Genomic DNA, 13,463 nt, shown 5'->3' with positions numbered 1-13,463 from the left:
GGCACGTGGGGTGAGGAGCAGTCATGCTATGCCATGGCACATCCCCTGCTGCGAGGGAAAGAGAAACAGCAGCTTTATAAATCCTTTCCCATGACCGTGAGTCCCATGGGGCTGTGCCTGCAAAATGCAGGGGAATCTTATAGTTGCCATTCCGATACGGAGAGCTCCCCTCTTGTTGTTTTAGCCCATCATGGATATATACAACAACAAATACCGCCATGAAATGCTGGCATTTGAATCTGAACAAGAATTTCTTGAATTCTCTCAAATGCAGAACACTGTAAAATCATCATTTTAAATTCTAAACCCAGCAGCTGAACTTGTTTTCTTTTTAAAGGCAAAATTATATTAAAAAAAACCCCAACAAACAACCAACAAAACAAATAAAACAAAACAAAACAAAACAAAACAAAACAAAACAATGCTTCCTGTTAAGCTTCAGCTCTGCTTGAGTTTTTCCATATGTGCTGGGCTGCTGTGTCAGAAATGTGCTCTGTGAAAATGGCTGTGCTGCCTCCCACGGCCCCCTGCTCCCAAGGACTGCAGACACGCACAGCGAGACACGCATGTTTATGCGTTTGCACACACAAACAGGATTTTCATCCTTCCTGCCTGAAAACACATATGGAAATATCAGAATATCTGTAGAGAAAGAAAAAAAATATCTGATGGTTATTCACCTTATTCTGTATCTGCAAACTTTCCGGGAGTGCTGTGATCCAAGGGGAATGGCCAGGAAGATATGCAAAATCCTCTACTTTAGGTGCGTTTCTATACTCGGGGATTAGATTTTTTTTTTTAAATATTGGTATTTAAAAAGTGTTGGGGTGGAGCAGCAAAGGCAGACCCTGCCTGACTGCCAGCCCTGAGCCCTGACGAGAAGAGGGGGGTGAGCTTGACCCCTTGGAGCACGTAGGGCTTCATCCATCCACCCCAATGGACCAGGCAGCAGGTCAGTGGCTGGCTCTACCCACCCTGGACCAAACCCACCATCTCCCATGGCCTCTATGGACAGTATGAGGTCAAGCCCATAACTGCTCTCCCCAACATTACCCAGCTTTTTGATTATGGATTATTTCTTTCATAGAATCATAGAATGGTTTGGGTTGGAAGGGACCTCAAAGACCATCGAGTTCCAACCCCCTGCCATGGGCAGGGACACCTCCCACTAGACCAACCGTGGTCTACCATTCATGCCCTGTCCGTGTAAAACAAGGATGCAAAATGTTTTTATGGCGAGCCACGCAGGATATTAGTACAACTATTTCAAAAGTAACATTCGGTTATGAAAATGTGGGATTTTTTAATGCAGATCTGTAGTGAAGCTGTTAGGCTGAAATAGCAATTGCGATTTATTTCCCTGGTGTGGGGTTTTTCCATTTGGAATCTACAACCAGTAAGACTCATACTCCAGCTTTTTATACACCCTTTACAAACAGCGTAGGTGGACTGTTACTGCCGGAGTTGCCTAAAAGCTATTCTGGTGATGGGATTTTCAACAAACCACTTACCTTAAGATGCAAACTGAATGAACAAAGCGACTCAGTAATTGCCAACACGTATTTGAGCCAGCTTACCTGCCGGCCACCAAAGTGTAATTACAGCCTGAGTCTCATTGTAAAATACCCGCCATCCTGTCCATTTCTTTTGAGAGAATGGGGCTGTAAGAGACAAACACACAGAGTAAATAATCCCTGGATGTTTCAGTTCATCTGTAGCTCTTTGGCATTGATAAATCCACCAACTCGTTTTCAGAAGTGACTAATGATTTTGAATTGCCTGTGGGCAGAAGACCGGGCACTGTAAGGAGTTTGCCTTCTGTAGAGATAAAAATGGGATCTGTGTCTTTAAAAACACCAATAAATGCAGATTTATTTCCCTCATCCTCCCACCAGCAAGCCCCAGTAACTCCATTTAACACGAGGTAAGCGCATTCAGAGAGTAAAACCTTCTGAGCCAGAGGACCTCTAGCAGCAGCCACAGCAGCTGATCCCAGTAAATGGCCATAAGCATCAACCAGACTTGTCCCATGGAGCCAAAATTGGGCTGGGACCAACTTCCCAGGACAGAGCAGGCAATGGGACAGCCTGCACCATCTGAATCCCTCTCTCCACTGCTCCCTCCTGCGACATGGCAGTGAGAGGGGACTATATATATATATATATATACACCCTCAAAAGCCCTCTGTGCTGTTTTGAATATGTAGCCATTTTTCCATACCAACTCAACAACAACAACAAAAAATATACCTCAGGCCAAAATATTGTTTCAGAGGGAAAAGAGAAAATAAAAATTAAAAACACAAGGCATCACTCAAATTAGAAGCATTTTTGAACCAAAAATAAAATTAATCTTAATTGATGGTTTGATCAAACGTAGGGGATTTTTAGGTTGTTTTTTTCTGTTTTTGTTTTGTTTTGTTTTGTTTTTCCCTGGCTGTTTGTCATCACTTTTAAGCAGAAACGCTGTACCTGCTTGTCGCTCTGCTGCTATTTTATAATTATGCCCAGGTCCTGGCTAAGTTGGTCGCTCTGGGCAGGCACTTGCTGTATTTGGAGTCATACAAGCGGGTTCTAGACACGGCTGGAGCCTCATCCCACCATCACCCACACCATTAACCCATTCCTTGACCCCCAGGACATCCCAGCTGCTGCCCGATAGCCCTGCCCCAGGTGTGAAGGAGGAGGTAGGACCAGTTGGGGAATAATCATAGAATCATAGAATGGTTAGAGTTGGAAGGGACCTTAAAGACCATCGAGTTCCAACCCCCCTCCCATGGGCAGGGACACCTCCACTAGAGCAGGTTGCTCAAAGCCCCATCCAGCCTGGCCTTAAACACTTCCAGGGATGGGGCAGCCACAACTTCCCTGGGCAACCTCTTCCAGTGCCTCACCACCCTCACAGCAAAGAATGTCCTCCTAATATCTAATCTAAATCTCCCCTCTTCCAATTTAAAACCATTCCTCCTTGTCCTGTCACTACATTTCCTGACAAAGAGTCCCTCTCCGGCTCTCCTGGAGGCTCCCTTCAGATATTGGAAGGCTGCTGTGAGGTCTCCCCAGAGCCTTCTCTTCTCCAGGCTGAACAACCCCAGCTCTCTCAGCCTGTCTTCATAGGGGAGGTGCTCCATCCCTCTGATCATCTTCGTGGCCCTCCGCTGGACCCGTTCCAACAGGTCCATGTCCTTCCTGTGCTGAGGACTCCAGAGTTGGACACAGAGTTGAGGGGTCTCATGAGCGCAGAGTAGAGGGGTAGAATCACCTCCCGTGACCTGCTGGCCACACTTATGTCCACTGGGCTGCGGAGTGAAGCCAACACAGTTAGGGAAGGAGGAAAACATAGACGGGGATGTGGCCAAGAAGCACCAGGTGTCTCCAGGACAGAGAAATGTCCTTATCCTGCATGAATGAGGTAATGGGAGAGTTTCTCAGGGCAGGGGAGGTGCTCAGCACAGGGCTCAGAGGGGGCTCGGAGTGGGAGGAACTGGCAGTAGGAACCAAGTGGAGATGGTAGCAATGGCCTTCCTTCTCCTCCCTTCTCCTTCTCCTTCTCCTCCTTTCCCTTTCCCTTTCCCTTTCCCTTTCCCTTTCCCTTTCCCTTTCCCTTTCCCTTTCCCTTTCCCTTTCCTTCCTTCTCTCCCTTTATTCCTTTCTCCCTCTCCTCTTCCCCCTTTCCCCTTCTTCTCTCCTCTCCTCTCCTCTCCTCTCCTCTCCTCTCCTCTCCTCTCCTCTCCTCTCCTCTCCTCTCCTCTCCTCTCCTCTCCTCTCCTCTCCTCTCCTCTCCTCTCCTCTCCTCTCCTCAAGAGATGCCTCTGATTTGTCTCACGCTGCTCTTCCAGTGCCTCATAAGAAATAAATCCATCGGCAAGTACTTGCAATCACTTACAAACTGATCCCATGGTACAAAGCAGAGAGCTCAGGGCGTTGCAGAATAGGAATTAGCGGCTCTAAGTGGTTCATCCATCTCTCTTTTCTCTCACGCAGACATTACACCACAATTAAGTTTCCCGTTCCCAGAGGCGGCCACAAAGTGTTTTGAACACATGTTCCTAAAAGACAGTACCTTATACAGAGGTTCCCAAATCTGGAGCGCCTGCTCGGTACCCTGCAGCTACACCCACTGGGAAGCAAACGGGGTGGCAGATGAAGCTCTGCTCAAGTGGGTCATGGAGACGCACCAAATACCCTGCAAACCCCGCTCCACTGTGGCCTCCAGCTCTGCTAATAAATGTGTTAATTAACCTGTCCTGTGTTAATTAACCTGTGGCAGAGGCTCCTTGGGCTTTTGCTGTTTCTCAGAGGCCAGGAAGCGTGGACGCCCAGGGAGAAACTCTGGAAGTTTTCAGAATGGGAGCAGGGCAGGGTGAGGATCCTGCAAGCTCAGCATCTCTCCAGCAAACCTCATTTCCAGGCTTTTCTGCTGAAAGTTGTGTTTGTTCCCTTATGTTAATCTTTGTAATAGCTGGCTGCAAGCACAGCACCAGGTTAGATCTTAGATATTTTGAGCAAAGAGTGCTCCCATTGCGTGCTATCTCCCTGCAAATGGGACCTTCACCCTAAGAGCTGCCGTGCCAGCGCTCAGGCGGAGGTTCTGTTGTTCTTCTGGTCTGCTGAGGAGTATTTCACCCTGCGCCCACCAAGATCCTCAGCAAAATAACTAACACAAAACAAACAGTGCCCTGGGAATCCTCCCCTTGGGAATCTTCCTTTCTCCCTTCCCACTTTTTTTTGGGGGATCTTCACAGAATGAATCACAGAGCGATATGGAGTTGGAAGGGACCTCTGGAGATCATCTAGTCCAACCTCCTGACAGAGCAGGTCCCTCATTATTCTTTTGTCTCTATTCCAGGTACTGTTGTGTGTAGAAAAAGACACTAATCCTGGGTTAGTCTGAAGTGTGAAGTGGCAGCAGGCAGAAGCAGGCCAGTTCTGGTGTGTAATCCTGCCCCCATACCTTCTGCTGCTTCACCCTTCCAAGGTGAAGACTGGCCATTTCCTCTTATTTGGACCACCATGGTCCAAACTGGCCAAAATATGGCTTAAGACCAGTGAAAACACAGCTCCACAATTTGGAGGCACGAAAAATTTGGGGTCATTTTATTCTGTCCCTCGGAGGAAGCAAGCCAGGAGGATCACGAAACCTTTCTGCCTGGTTGAGACCCAGCAACAAGAGCAGATCAATAAGATACTGAGACACACTGTCATGAACTGCCCCTGGAGATCTCCTCCTCCAACTCCTCTGAGCAGTACCATCAGTACCTGGCAGATCTGAGCTGGAAAATTGTCATACGTGGTCCATAGTGTCAGTAAGTTTAGCCATTCCTGTTATATTTTTGAAAACTTTTTTTCAGCAAGCCTCGCCAGCAGCCCCACCAGAGCCCCAAGCACCATCCTGGTGCATCCCTACTTCACACAATCCTATGCTCCTCTACAGCAAATCCTGAAGATTTTAAGCAACTCCAACCTAATGTCTCTGTGTCATATAAACAGAAAAAAAATGGCTTCATTGAATCTTTTGACCTTTTACAACCAATAGATGTCTTTTATTGAAGATATTGCACACACGCATTACATTCAATGCAAAACAATGGCTGGAACATTAGACTTGGCAAGATGGTAAGGCTCGATGACATCAAAAAGAGATGCAAAAGCAGCACTGCTTCTGTCACTGTAGATGTGTGTGGCACATTAAAAATACAGATGAACATGAATCATAGAATCATAGGATGGTTTGGATTAGAAGGGACCTTAAAGATCATCCTTTCCCACCCCCTGCCCTGGGCAGGGACACCTCCCACCAGACCAGGTTGCTCCAAGCCCCCTCCAACCTGGCCTTGAACCCCTCCAGGGATGGGGCAGCCACAGCTTCTCTGGGCAACCTGGGCCAGGCTCTCACCACCCTCACAGCAAAGAACTTCTTCCCCACATCTCATCTCAATCTCCCCTCTTTCAGTGTCAAACCCTTCCCCCTTGTCTTATGGTTCCCCTCCCTCATCAAGAGTCCCTCCCCAGCTTTCCTGCCCCCAGACTCCCCCCTTTAGGGACTGAAAGGGGCTCTAAGGTCTCCCCAGAGCCTTCTCTTCTCCAGGCTGAACCCCCCCAACTCTCTCAGCCCCCCCTCCCAGCAGAGGGGCTCCAGCCCTCCCAGCATCTCCGTGGCCTCCTCTGGACCTGCTCCAACAGCTCTATGTCCTTCTGATGTTGGTGGACCCAGAGCTGGAGGCAGCACGGGGGGGAGGGTGTCTCCCCAGAGCGGAGCAGAGGGGCGGAATCCCCCCCCTCACCCTGCTGGCCACACTGCTGGGGATGCAGCCCAGGGTGCGGGGGGCTTTCTGGACTGCCAGCCCAGGTTGCTGGCTCATGTTGGGCTGAGTCATTTTTTTAGGAGGACTGAGAGTGCTGCGGGCCCACTTAACAGAACCTAATCTTCAGAAAACGCTCTGTGCTCAGCCTCTGGAACTGAGCTCCATCTTGTGGGGTGTTTCCAGTGGACCAACTAAGGACTGGGATATTCAGAGTAACTCCAAAGTCTTAGTCCAATCCCTGTCCTGTTGAGCCTTCTGCTGGGGTTATCTATGCGTAACGGGCAGTGAGGGACCCATGACCTTGTCCAAGCGGCTCTGAGTGAAGCTTACACGCTATTATCTGGCTGTTAGAGTTTGCATAACGTGTTGCAGAGGTTCTTTGATCCACACCAATGTGCGACTTGAGAAGAGAAAGTCATGCAGCCCATTTTGCTGTAATTGTCTCCCTCTCACTGGGGCTTCCATCTGTTTCTATCACCAGCACTACTGCTTGGGGTGTTCGCAGGCTGCTGGAAGGGATGAAAGCATCATGCTAGGACAAAACTTGGAAGATCACAGCTCTGGGCTGAGGGACAGCATCCGAGAGGATCTACAGTTCTTTCATCTGGCAGTGACCCGCTTGGATGGAGCACCAAGAAACCAGTCTGCTAGCTTGGACCAAGAAACCAGTCCACTAGTACCTTCTGGCAGAACTGGTGGGGGAAGCTACCACTCCAACTCAGTCTTCCTCCGCAGTGCCCTGAGCAAAGCCTCACGGATCTGGCTGGATTTTATGCTGTAGATAACGGGGTTGAGAGCGGGGGGAATGATAAGGTAGGTGTAGGCCACCAAAGTGTTAACCAGAGGTGGAACGTTCTTTCCAAAGCGATGGATCATGGACAGGCCAATCATTGGGATGAAGAATACTAGAACAGCACAGATGTGGGAGACACATGTATTCAGAGCCTTGAGACACTCCTCCTTGGTTGCAAGGCCGATAACAGTTTTAATGATCAGGATGTAGGACAGCACAATGAAGATGAAGTCCATCCCCACTGTTGACAGAAGAATAATCATACCGTAGAAGACATTGACTTTTATGTCTGCACAGGCTAGGTTCATGATGTCAGGATGGAAGCAAAAAGAGTGAGAAAGCTCGATCTTCCCGCAATAGGTTAGTCTCTTGAGCAAGAAGGGTATGGGAAGGAGGGAGACCATACCTCTCAATACAATCACCAGACCTATTTTCATGACAGTGGTCTTGGTCAGTATGGACGAGTGTCTCAGTGGACGGGAGATGGCAATGAAGCGGTCAAATGCCATTGCCAGGAGCACAGAGGACTCGATGAAGGACAATATGTGGATGAAGTACATCTGAGTGAGGCAAACATCAAACCCAATCCTTCGCATATTAAACCAAAAAATGCCCAGAGTAGTAGGCAGTGTACATAGAACCAAGCCCAGGTCAGTGACTGCCAACATGGAGAGGAAGTAGTACATGGGTTCGTGAAGACTTTGGGTCTTCTTTATGATGAATAGGATCACGCAGTTTCCCAAGAGAGCAGTAAGGTACAGTGCACAGAAAGGGATGGAGATCCAGTGGTGAAGGGCTTCCAGGCCTGGGATGCCCATCATGAGGAAAGCTGAAGGCTGATAGAAGGAGCTATTGAATTCCCAGGTGGTATGTGAGTCATGCTCCATCCCAGCTCAGCTCTCACATAACCTATACCTAAAACAAATCAACAATAGAAACTCCATGTAGTTGGACTCTCCATTGAATATAGAACTGGGTAATGCCACCTCCCTCCACCTCCCCCACCAACCTGTGCAGATGCCCCCATGCTCTTTAGGACACTGTTATAATTACCATAGTGTCACATATGACTACACTCTTGCTTATCCATTAAGCTATAAAATGAAGGAAAAGGATGGACATTTTTACTTGAAAAAGAGAAATTTTTTTTTCTTAAAATTACTGAACAGAAAGTCGGTTCTGTTTTACCTCAAACCAGGACAGAAAGTGAAAATCTTCCTGGTGAATGCTACTGTTTTGCAGTTGTCCCCAAATTCCACAGGTTGAGATGCTCTATTGAGTGAGAAAAGGATTTTTCCACAGTCATCCCCCAACACTAAGCTGCTAAGCAGCTGACTTCTTTTGATGCTAACTAGAGATCAAAGGATGTGAAAAGAGTGAAAGATTAACTCTGACTTCTTAGTTAAGAAATCAACATTGGAAAAAATGTGAAATATAAGAGACCATCAGGCACTTAGACGCTACTGTTCTCAGCTCAGAAGATGGCCACCAGGATAAGGTGGATTTTCAGCGGTTCTCACATCCAAGTTGTTGCTCATTTCATCATCTACCTTACTATCGGGTGAAGCAAAATAAATGAGCAAAACCCCACTTGTGTGGTGCCCATGGCTTTTATTAATAACAGGCAAACACAAGCCAAAGCGCAAGAAGCTGCAAGTTCGGAAGGACTGGAGAGGCGTCCACGGCAAGTCTCTGGGTCCGAATCAGAGGGGAGGAACACAGGGGATATGGTGGGGTTTCCATACAGGGATCAAGAGTATGAGGTGAGTGAGGCCTTTACAGAAATCTAGCAAATGTCTACTCTAGTGAGGCCAGCAGAAGGCCACTGAGATGGATGGATGGATGGCGTTAGAGCAATGCACCAAGATAAGAGACCAAGGAAGGAGGCCAGCAGAAGGCCACTGAAATAGATGGGGTTGGAGGAATGCCCCAGGATAAGAGACCAGGGAAAGAGGCTTATTCAGCCTGGAGAAGAAAAGGCTTAGCATGGACCCAGCAGCAGCCTTCCCCTACCTACAGGAAGGCTATCAAGAAGGCTGAGACAGGCTCTTCACAGCAGTAAGTGATGGAAGGATGAGAGACAACAGGTATAAGTTGAAACAAGGGAGGTTTAGACTGGATATGATGAGAAATGTTTCCCCATGAGGACGATCAAGCATCAGAGCAGGTTGCCCAGAGAGGTTGTGCAATCTCCATCCTTGGAAGTTTTCAAGACCCAACTGGATGAAGCCATGAGTGGCCTCGTCTGACCTCATAGCCGGCCCTGCTTTGAGCAGGACGTTGGCCTAGAGATCTTCTGAAGTCTCTCCAACCTGAATTATCCAATTATCAATATGAGCCAATCCAGGCTCATAAACCTATGAGCCTGTGATCTTACCATAGGCTTCGGTGGTCTTGGAAGATTCAGGCATCTTGGCACAATCCAGGTTCCTACACTGCATGTGACAATGCACCCTAGCAGAGATGCTGGAGGGGCTGACGGGGTCCCCAAGCCCTCTCTGTGCCTTCTGTGACTGAATGACTGGCTGAGTGGATGGGGGAAAAGCAGTGAATGTGCAAAACAAGAGCTAGTTAAAGGAAAAAAAATATTTGTACCTTCTCTGGGACACAAAACAAGCAGGTCAAAGAGTGCCTGAATTATGAGCAAGAGGGCTTCCTATAACACGGTTCATTTTTTAATACACACACACATCTTCCATGATGTATTTATTATGTTCCTAATACGATTTTGCTCCATTAGACTCTCAGCCTGCTTGAGAGTCTAATGTGGCAATAAATCCCAGGGTTTAGCAAGGATTAACATCTTCCTGCTCCAGGGCAAAAGCGACGCGTAACTGATGGGAACCAGGGAAGACCAAAAGTCATTTCATTTCCCCCACTTTATCTTCACTGCAAATTTACACATTAGTATCAGGAATCGCCATGGCTGGCACGTAGCACACACACACACACTCCCCCCCCGCACTGTGTCACTTGCTGAGGGGACAAGGCACAGCCCGTCTTCAGAAGAGCCTCATCAGTGCAGGAGACAGCACAGAGGTGGATGGAGCTGCCTGCCAAAGGGCAGCCAGGGCTTTCCCAACAGTGGGTCTACATTGGCAAAAGGAAACTGTCCGGAGGTATCACCCGAGTGGCAGCTTGGAGCTCCCCAAAGGTAAGAGCCATCCCTTTCTGCCAGTCCAACAGCCTCGGAGCAGCGAGAACTGACCTGCAGGCTCCTACCACTCAGTCCCGTCTGGAGGCTGGACTGAAAAAACTTTGAAAAAGCAAATCTGTGCATGCCTCTGTGTCTGTATGACTCTCTCCCTTACAGCAGAATCTTGCAGATATCCAGAACTCTCAAAGGTATTGTGATTCATGAGATTTCCAGGAATATAGAGGTGGATAAAGAGGAGAGACTGTTAGAGCACAGTGGGAAAGGAAGGGCTGGTGAGAACTCACTGGGGTCTGTAAGAGATGTTCCCCCTGCAAGAAAACCTGTATACAAACTTGATTTTATTAGACACTGGCAACTCCTGCCACGCTGTAGGAAGTTATTTAGAAATGGTCTTTACTGGCTCTGTCCCTCTCCGAGCTACTCTGGTTTGTTATGAGCTCCTACGCGTTACAGATATGGATCCCCTGGCAAGCCATTTTTGTCCCCTCCTTGTTCTATGTGTGTGTGTAACTATATATATGTGTGACTACAAATGATATATATAAAAATATATAAAATAACTATAATATATAGAATATGTAAGCAAGCATGCATGCTTATTTATGTTTATGTACACTTATATGTGTATATATAACATATAGCACACATATATATGTTACACCTCCCACTTGACTATGGTGGGACAGCAATTGTGCCTTTCACACCGCAGCCAAGTCCTGATGAGGAAACAAACCTCCAGGTAGTGGAGGATCCCAATTTAGAAAGGAACGGTAGCTCCTGGGTGGTTTTTGCTGCTAGCCCAGGAAGGCATCCTACCACAGAGGGAAAACTGGCTGCTTGCTCAGCGCTCAGGCATTTCTGCTGCCCAGGAGCTACTCCAGACCACCTGGGGGAACATCTAATGCAGATGCCTCATGGAGGACACAGTGCCATCCCTCCTTCTCCAGCCCTCAAAAGCCACGTCCTGATTTCTTGCCTGTCCCTGACTTTGATTTTCACCAATAACTTAAGCAAAGTACTGGGGCTTTAAGGGCTTCTTCTCAGCGTAGGCAAGAGCAAGGGCTTGGGAAGGATGAGACCAAGAGATCAGCTTTTTTTTCCCAAGAGGAGACTTTGCTATTTTCACAACTGCATCGCTGCCAACTCAAGCATCCAAGCGAGGGCTCAGCCGCTCAGTGAAGGGAGGAGGACTAGCGAAGAGACTCTGGAGACGCAGCACCCATAGAGCCGAATTTCTGTTGACTTGACAGGCAAGGACAGGAACGTGCCATTTCCACCAGCTGAGCTGGGCTACCCAACGGTGGAAGACCACTTTGACTCTTGTAGAAAGCCCATGGCAGGTTGGTAAGCAGCACCGTGGTGGCCAGACTTTCCCTAGCAGTCCTTTCCCCTGAACCCCCAACCCAGCAGGTCCCGTGGAGCAGCACGGACCTCCCGAGCAGCACTTTGGAGATGAACCACCCCACGCACCGTGGTGCCCAACCCCACAAACCGCAGCCGCCGCACTAGTAAATGAGGATTGATATGATGGAGAGGCTGCTAATTGCCCCGGGTACTCACCGAGCGCGGCGGTGGGGGCTCTATGACCCGCACAGGCAGCTCGACCCCGTTGCGATGCAGAGGAAGATCCCGCATCCACGTCCCGGAGTCGGGGAGGGCAGGGCTTATAATGTGCCCCAAGGACTGACCCCGTCCAATCAACCAGGAGCCACACGGAGCCCGAGCTCCCTGTGCGTAAACAGCGTGAGGCGTAGCAGTGAAAATAGTGCGTGAAGTAAATGATCTTTCCCATTTATGATGCTCTCCCAGCAGGCATGATTTTTCTCCTGATAGTTTATTGGGCGACGTGTTTATAGCTCCCTGTGATTTATGGCTGGCAATGCTGCAGTGTGCTGGCAATTCACCTAATTTTTATTGTAAGAATGGATCTGTAATGCAAATAAGAATAAATCTTGCAAGAAGAGTGCTTGCAGCATCTCCCCCAGGGAATAACAGAGGTGAAGTTCTAGCTGCCCCCCCCAACCCGTGACCAGTGAGACACAAAATGCTTAATTAAAATCTTAATTTATTGCACAGTAAAAACAAACTAAATATTACAAAGCCAAACACAGACACATTAGCGGGTATCCTCTCAGGTGGCCCAGAAGCCTGTTGTATTCAGATATCTCAGCTGCGAGGTGGAAGTTGCTATTAACCCCTGTTTCTGTGGCTGCCAAACCAAGACACAGGGGAGCCAACGGCTTTGCCCACTCTCCTGTGAGGTAGCTATAGTAAATACAGCCACTGGACCTAAAAGATACTTCTGTAGTCGTAAACCAGACTCTCCTGGGGCACTGCCCACGATGGACACTGGTAAATTGTTGTCACAGTCCTTGGGACGCTGTTGACCTGAGACAACCAGCACTTCAGCAACTCCCAGGACTCTGCATGGTGTTGCCACCTCATTTTAGAGGCTAAAGGGGTTTTTTTTTGGCATGATCCTGGACTGCCTTGTGCTGGGTGGCCTCAGCACCAAAGAACAGTTAATTTACAAGCATTAAGACAGCTGTCTGCTCCTACCTGGTCGTTAAACCTCATGGCCAAGCTTATGTCCCTCACTGGGCCTTTGTGGTGACACTCATTTGAACAGTCCTGGCATAGGTTTGTTATCTCCAGATGTGTCAGATGTAGAAAAAATAAAACAGAGGAAGAAGAACTATTGAAGGTAGAAAACGTCCTGGAGCAGCCTGGAATGGAATAGAATAGAATAGAATAGAATAGAATAGAATAGAATAGTTCAGTTGGAAGGGACCTTATGATGATCATCTAGTCCAACAGCCTGACCACTTCGAGGAAGCTGCTGTAGAAGTGGAGATTATCGGAAGAGGACTCTTCAACCTTGAGAAGAGACAATAAAGCAATACGGGAAAGATCTATGAGATAACAAATGGGGAGGAGAAGATACACATGGGGTGATTATTCATCTTTTATCACACTATGTGAACTAGGAGGGGGAGAACACACCCTGCAAATACCTGGCAGAAGATATGAAATAAATTAAAAATTACTTTTTTTTCTTTTTTTTTAAAAGCTTATAATGAAATTATGGGACTTATCACTGCTGGATGTTGTGGGAGCCCAAAGTATATACAGAGGTTCAAAAAGGTATTAGACAAATACGTGGGTGAGAGATTCATTGATTTCTATTAAACATGACGGCCGAGGTGCTG

The 13,463-nt window shown here is 47.9% G+C and overlaps 1 protein-coding gene across 1 annotated transcript; it reads right to left on the bottom strand.

Moving 5' to 3' along the window:
* Positions 1 to 7,009: 7,009 nt before the first annotated feature.
* LOC141462787 (olfactory receptor 51G2-like) lies at positions 7,010 to 7,984 on the bottom strand. Its single transcript, XM_074144806.1, has one exon. It carries the CDS (start codon positions 7,982 to 7,984, stop codon positions 7,010 to 7,012), a length of 975 nt encoding a protein of 324 aa, XP_074000907.1.
* Between the last annotated feature and the right edge of the window lie 5,479 nt (positions 7,985 to 13,463).

Source organism: Numenius arquata, chromosome 1 (genome assembly GCF_964106895.1).
Source record: "Numenius arquata chromosome 1, bNumArq3.hap1.1, whole genome shotgun sequence".
In the NCBI taxonomy this organism is placed as follows: domain Eukaryota; kingdom Metazoa; phylum Chordata; class Aves; order Charadriiformes; family Scolopacidae; genus Numenius; species Numenius arquata.
The sequence above is the reverse complement of the archived record's forward strand: the minus strand, read 5'-3'. Positions and strand labels throughout refer to the sequence as shown.

Excerpts from the sequence above, each read along its gene's own strand:
- LOC141462787 (XM_074144806.1), bottom strand. The coding sequence starts at position 7,984 with ATGGAGCATGACTCACATACCACCTGGGAATTCAATAGCTCCTTCTAT.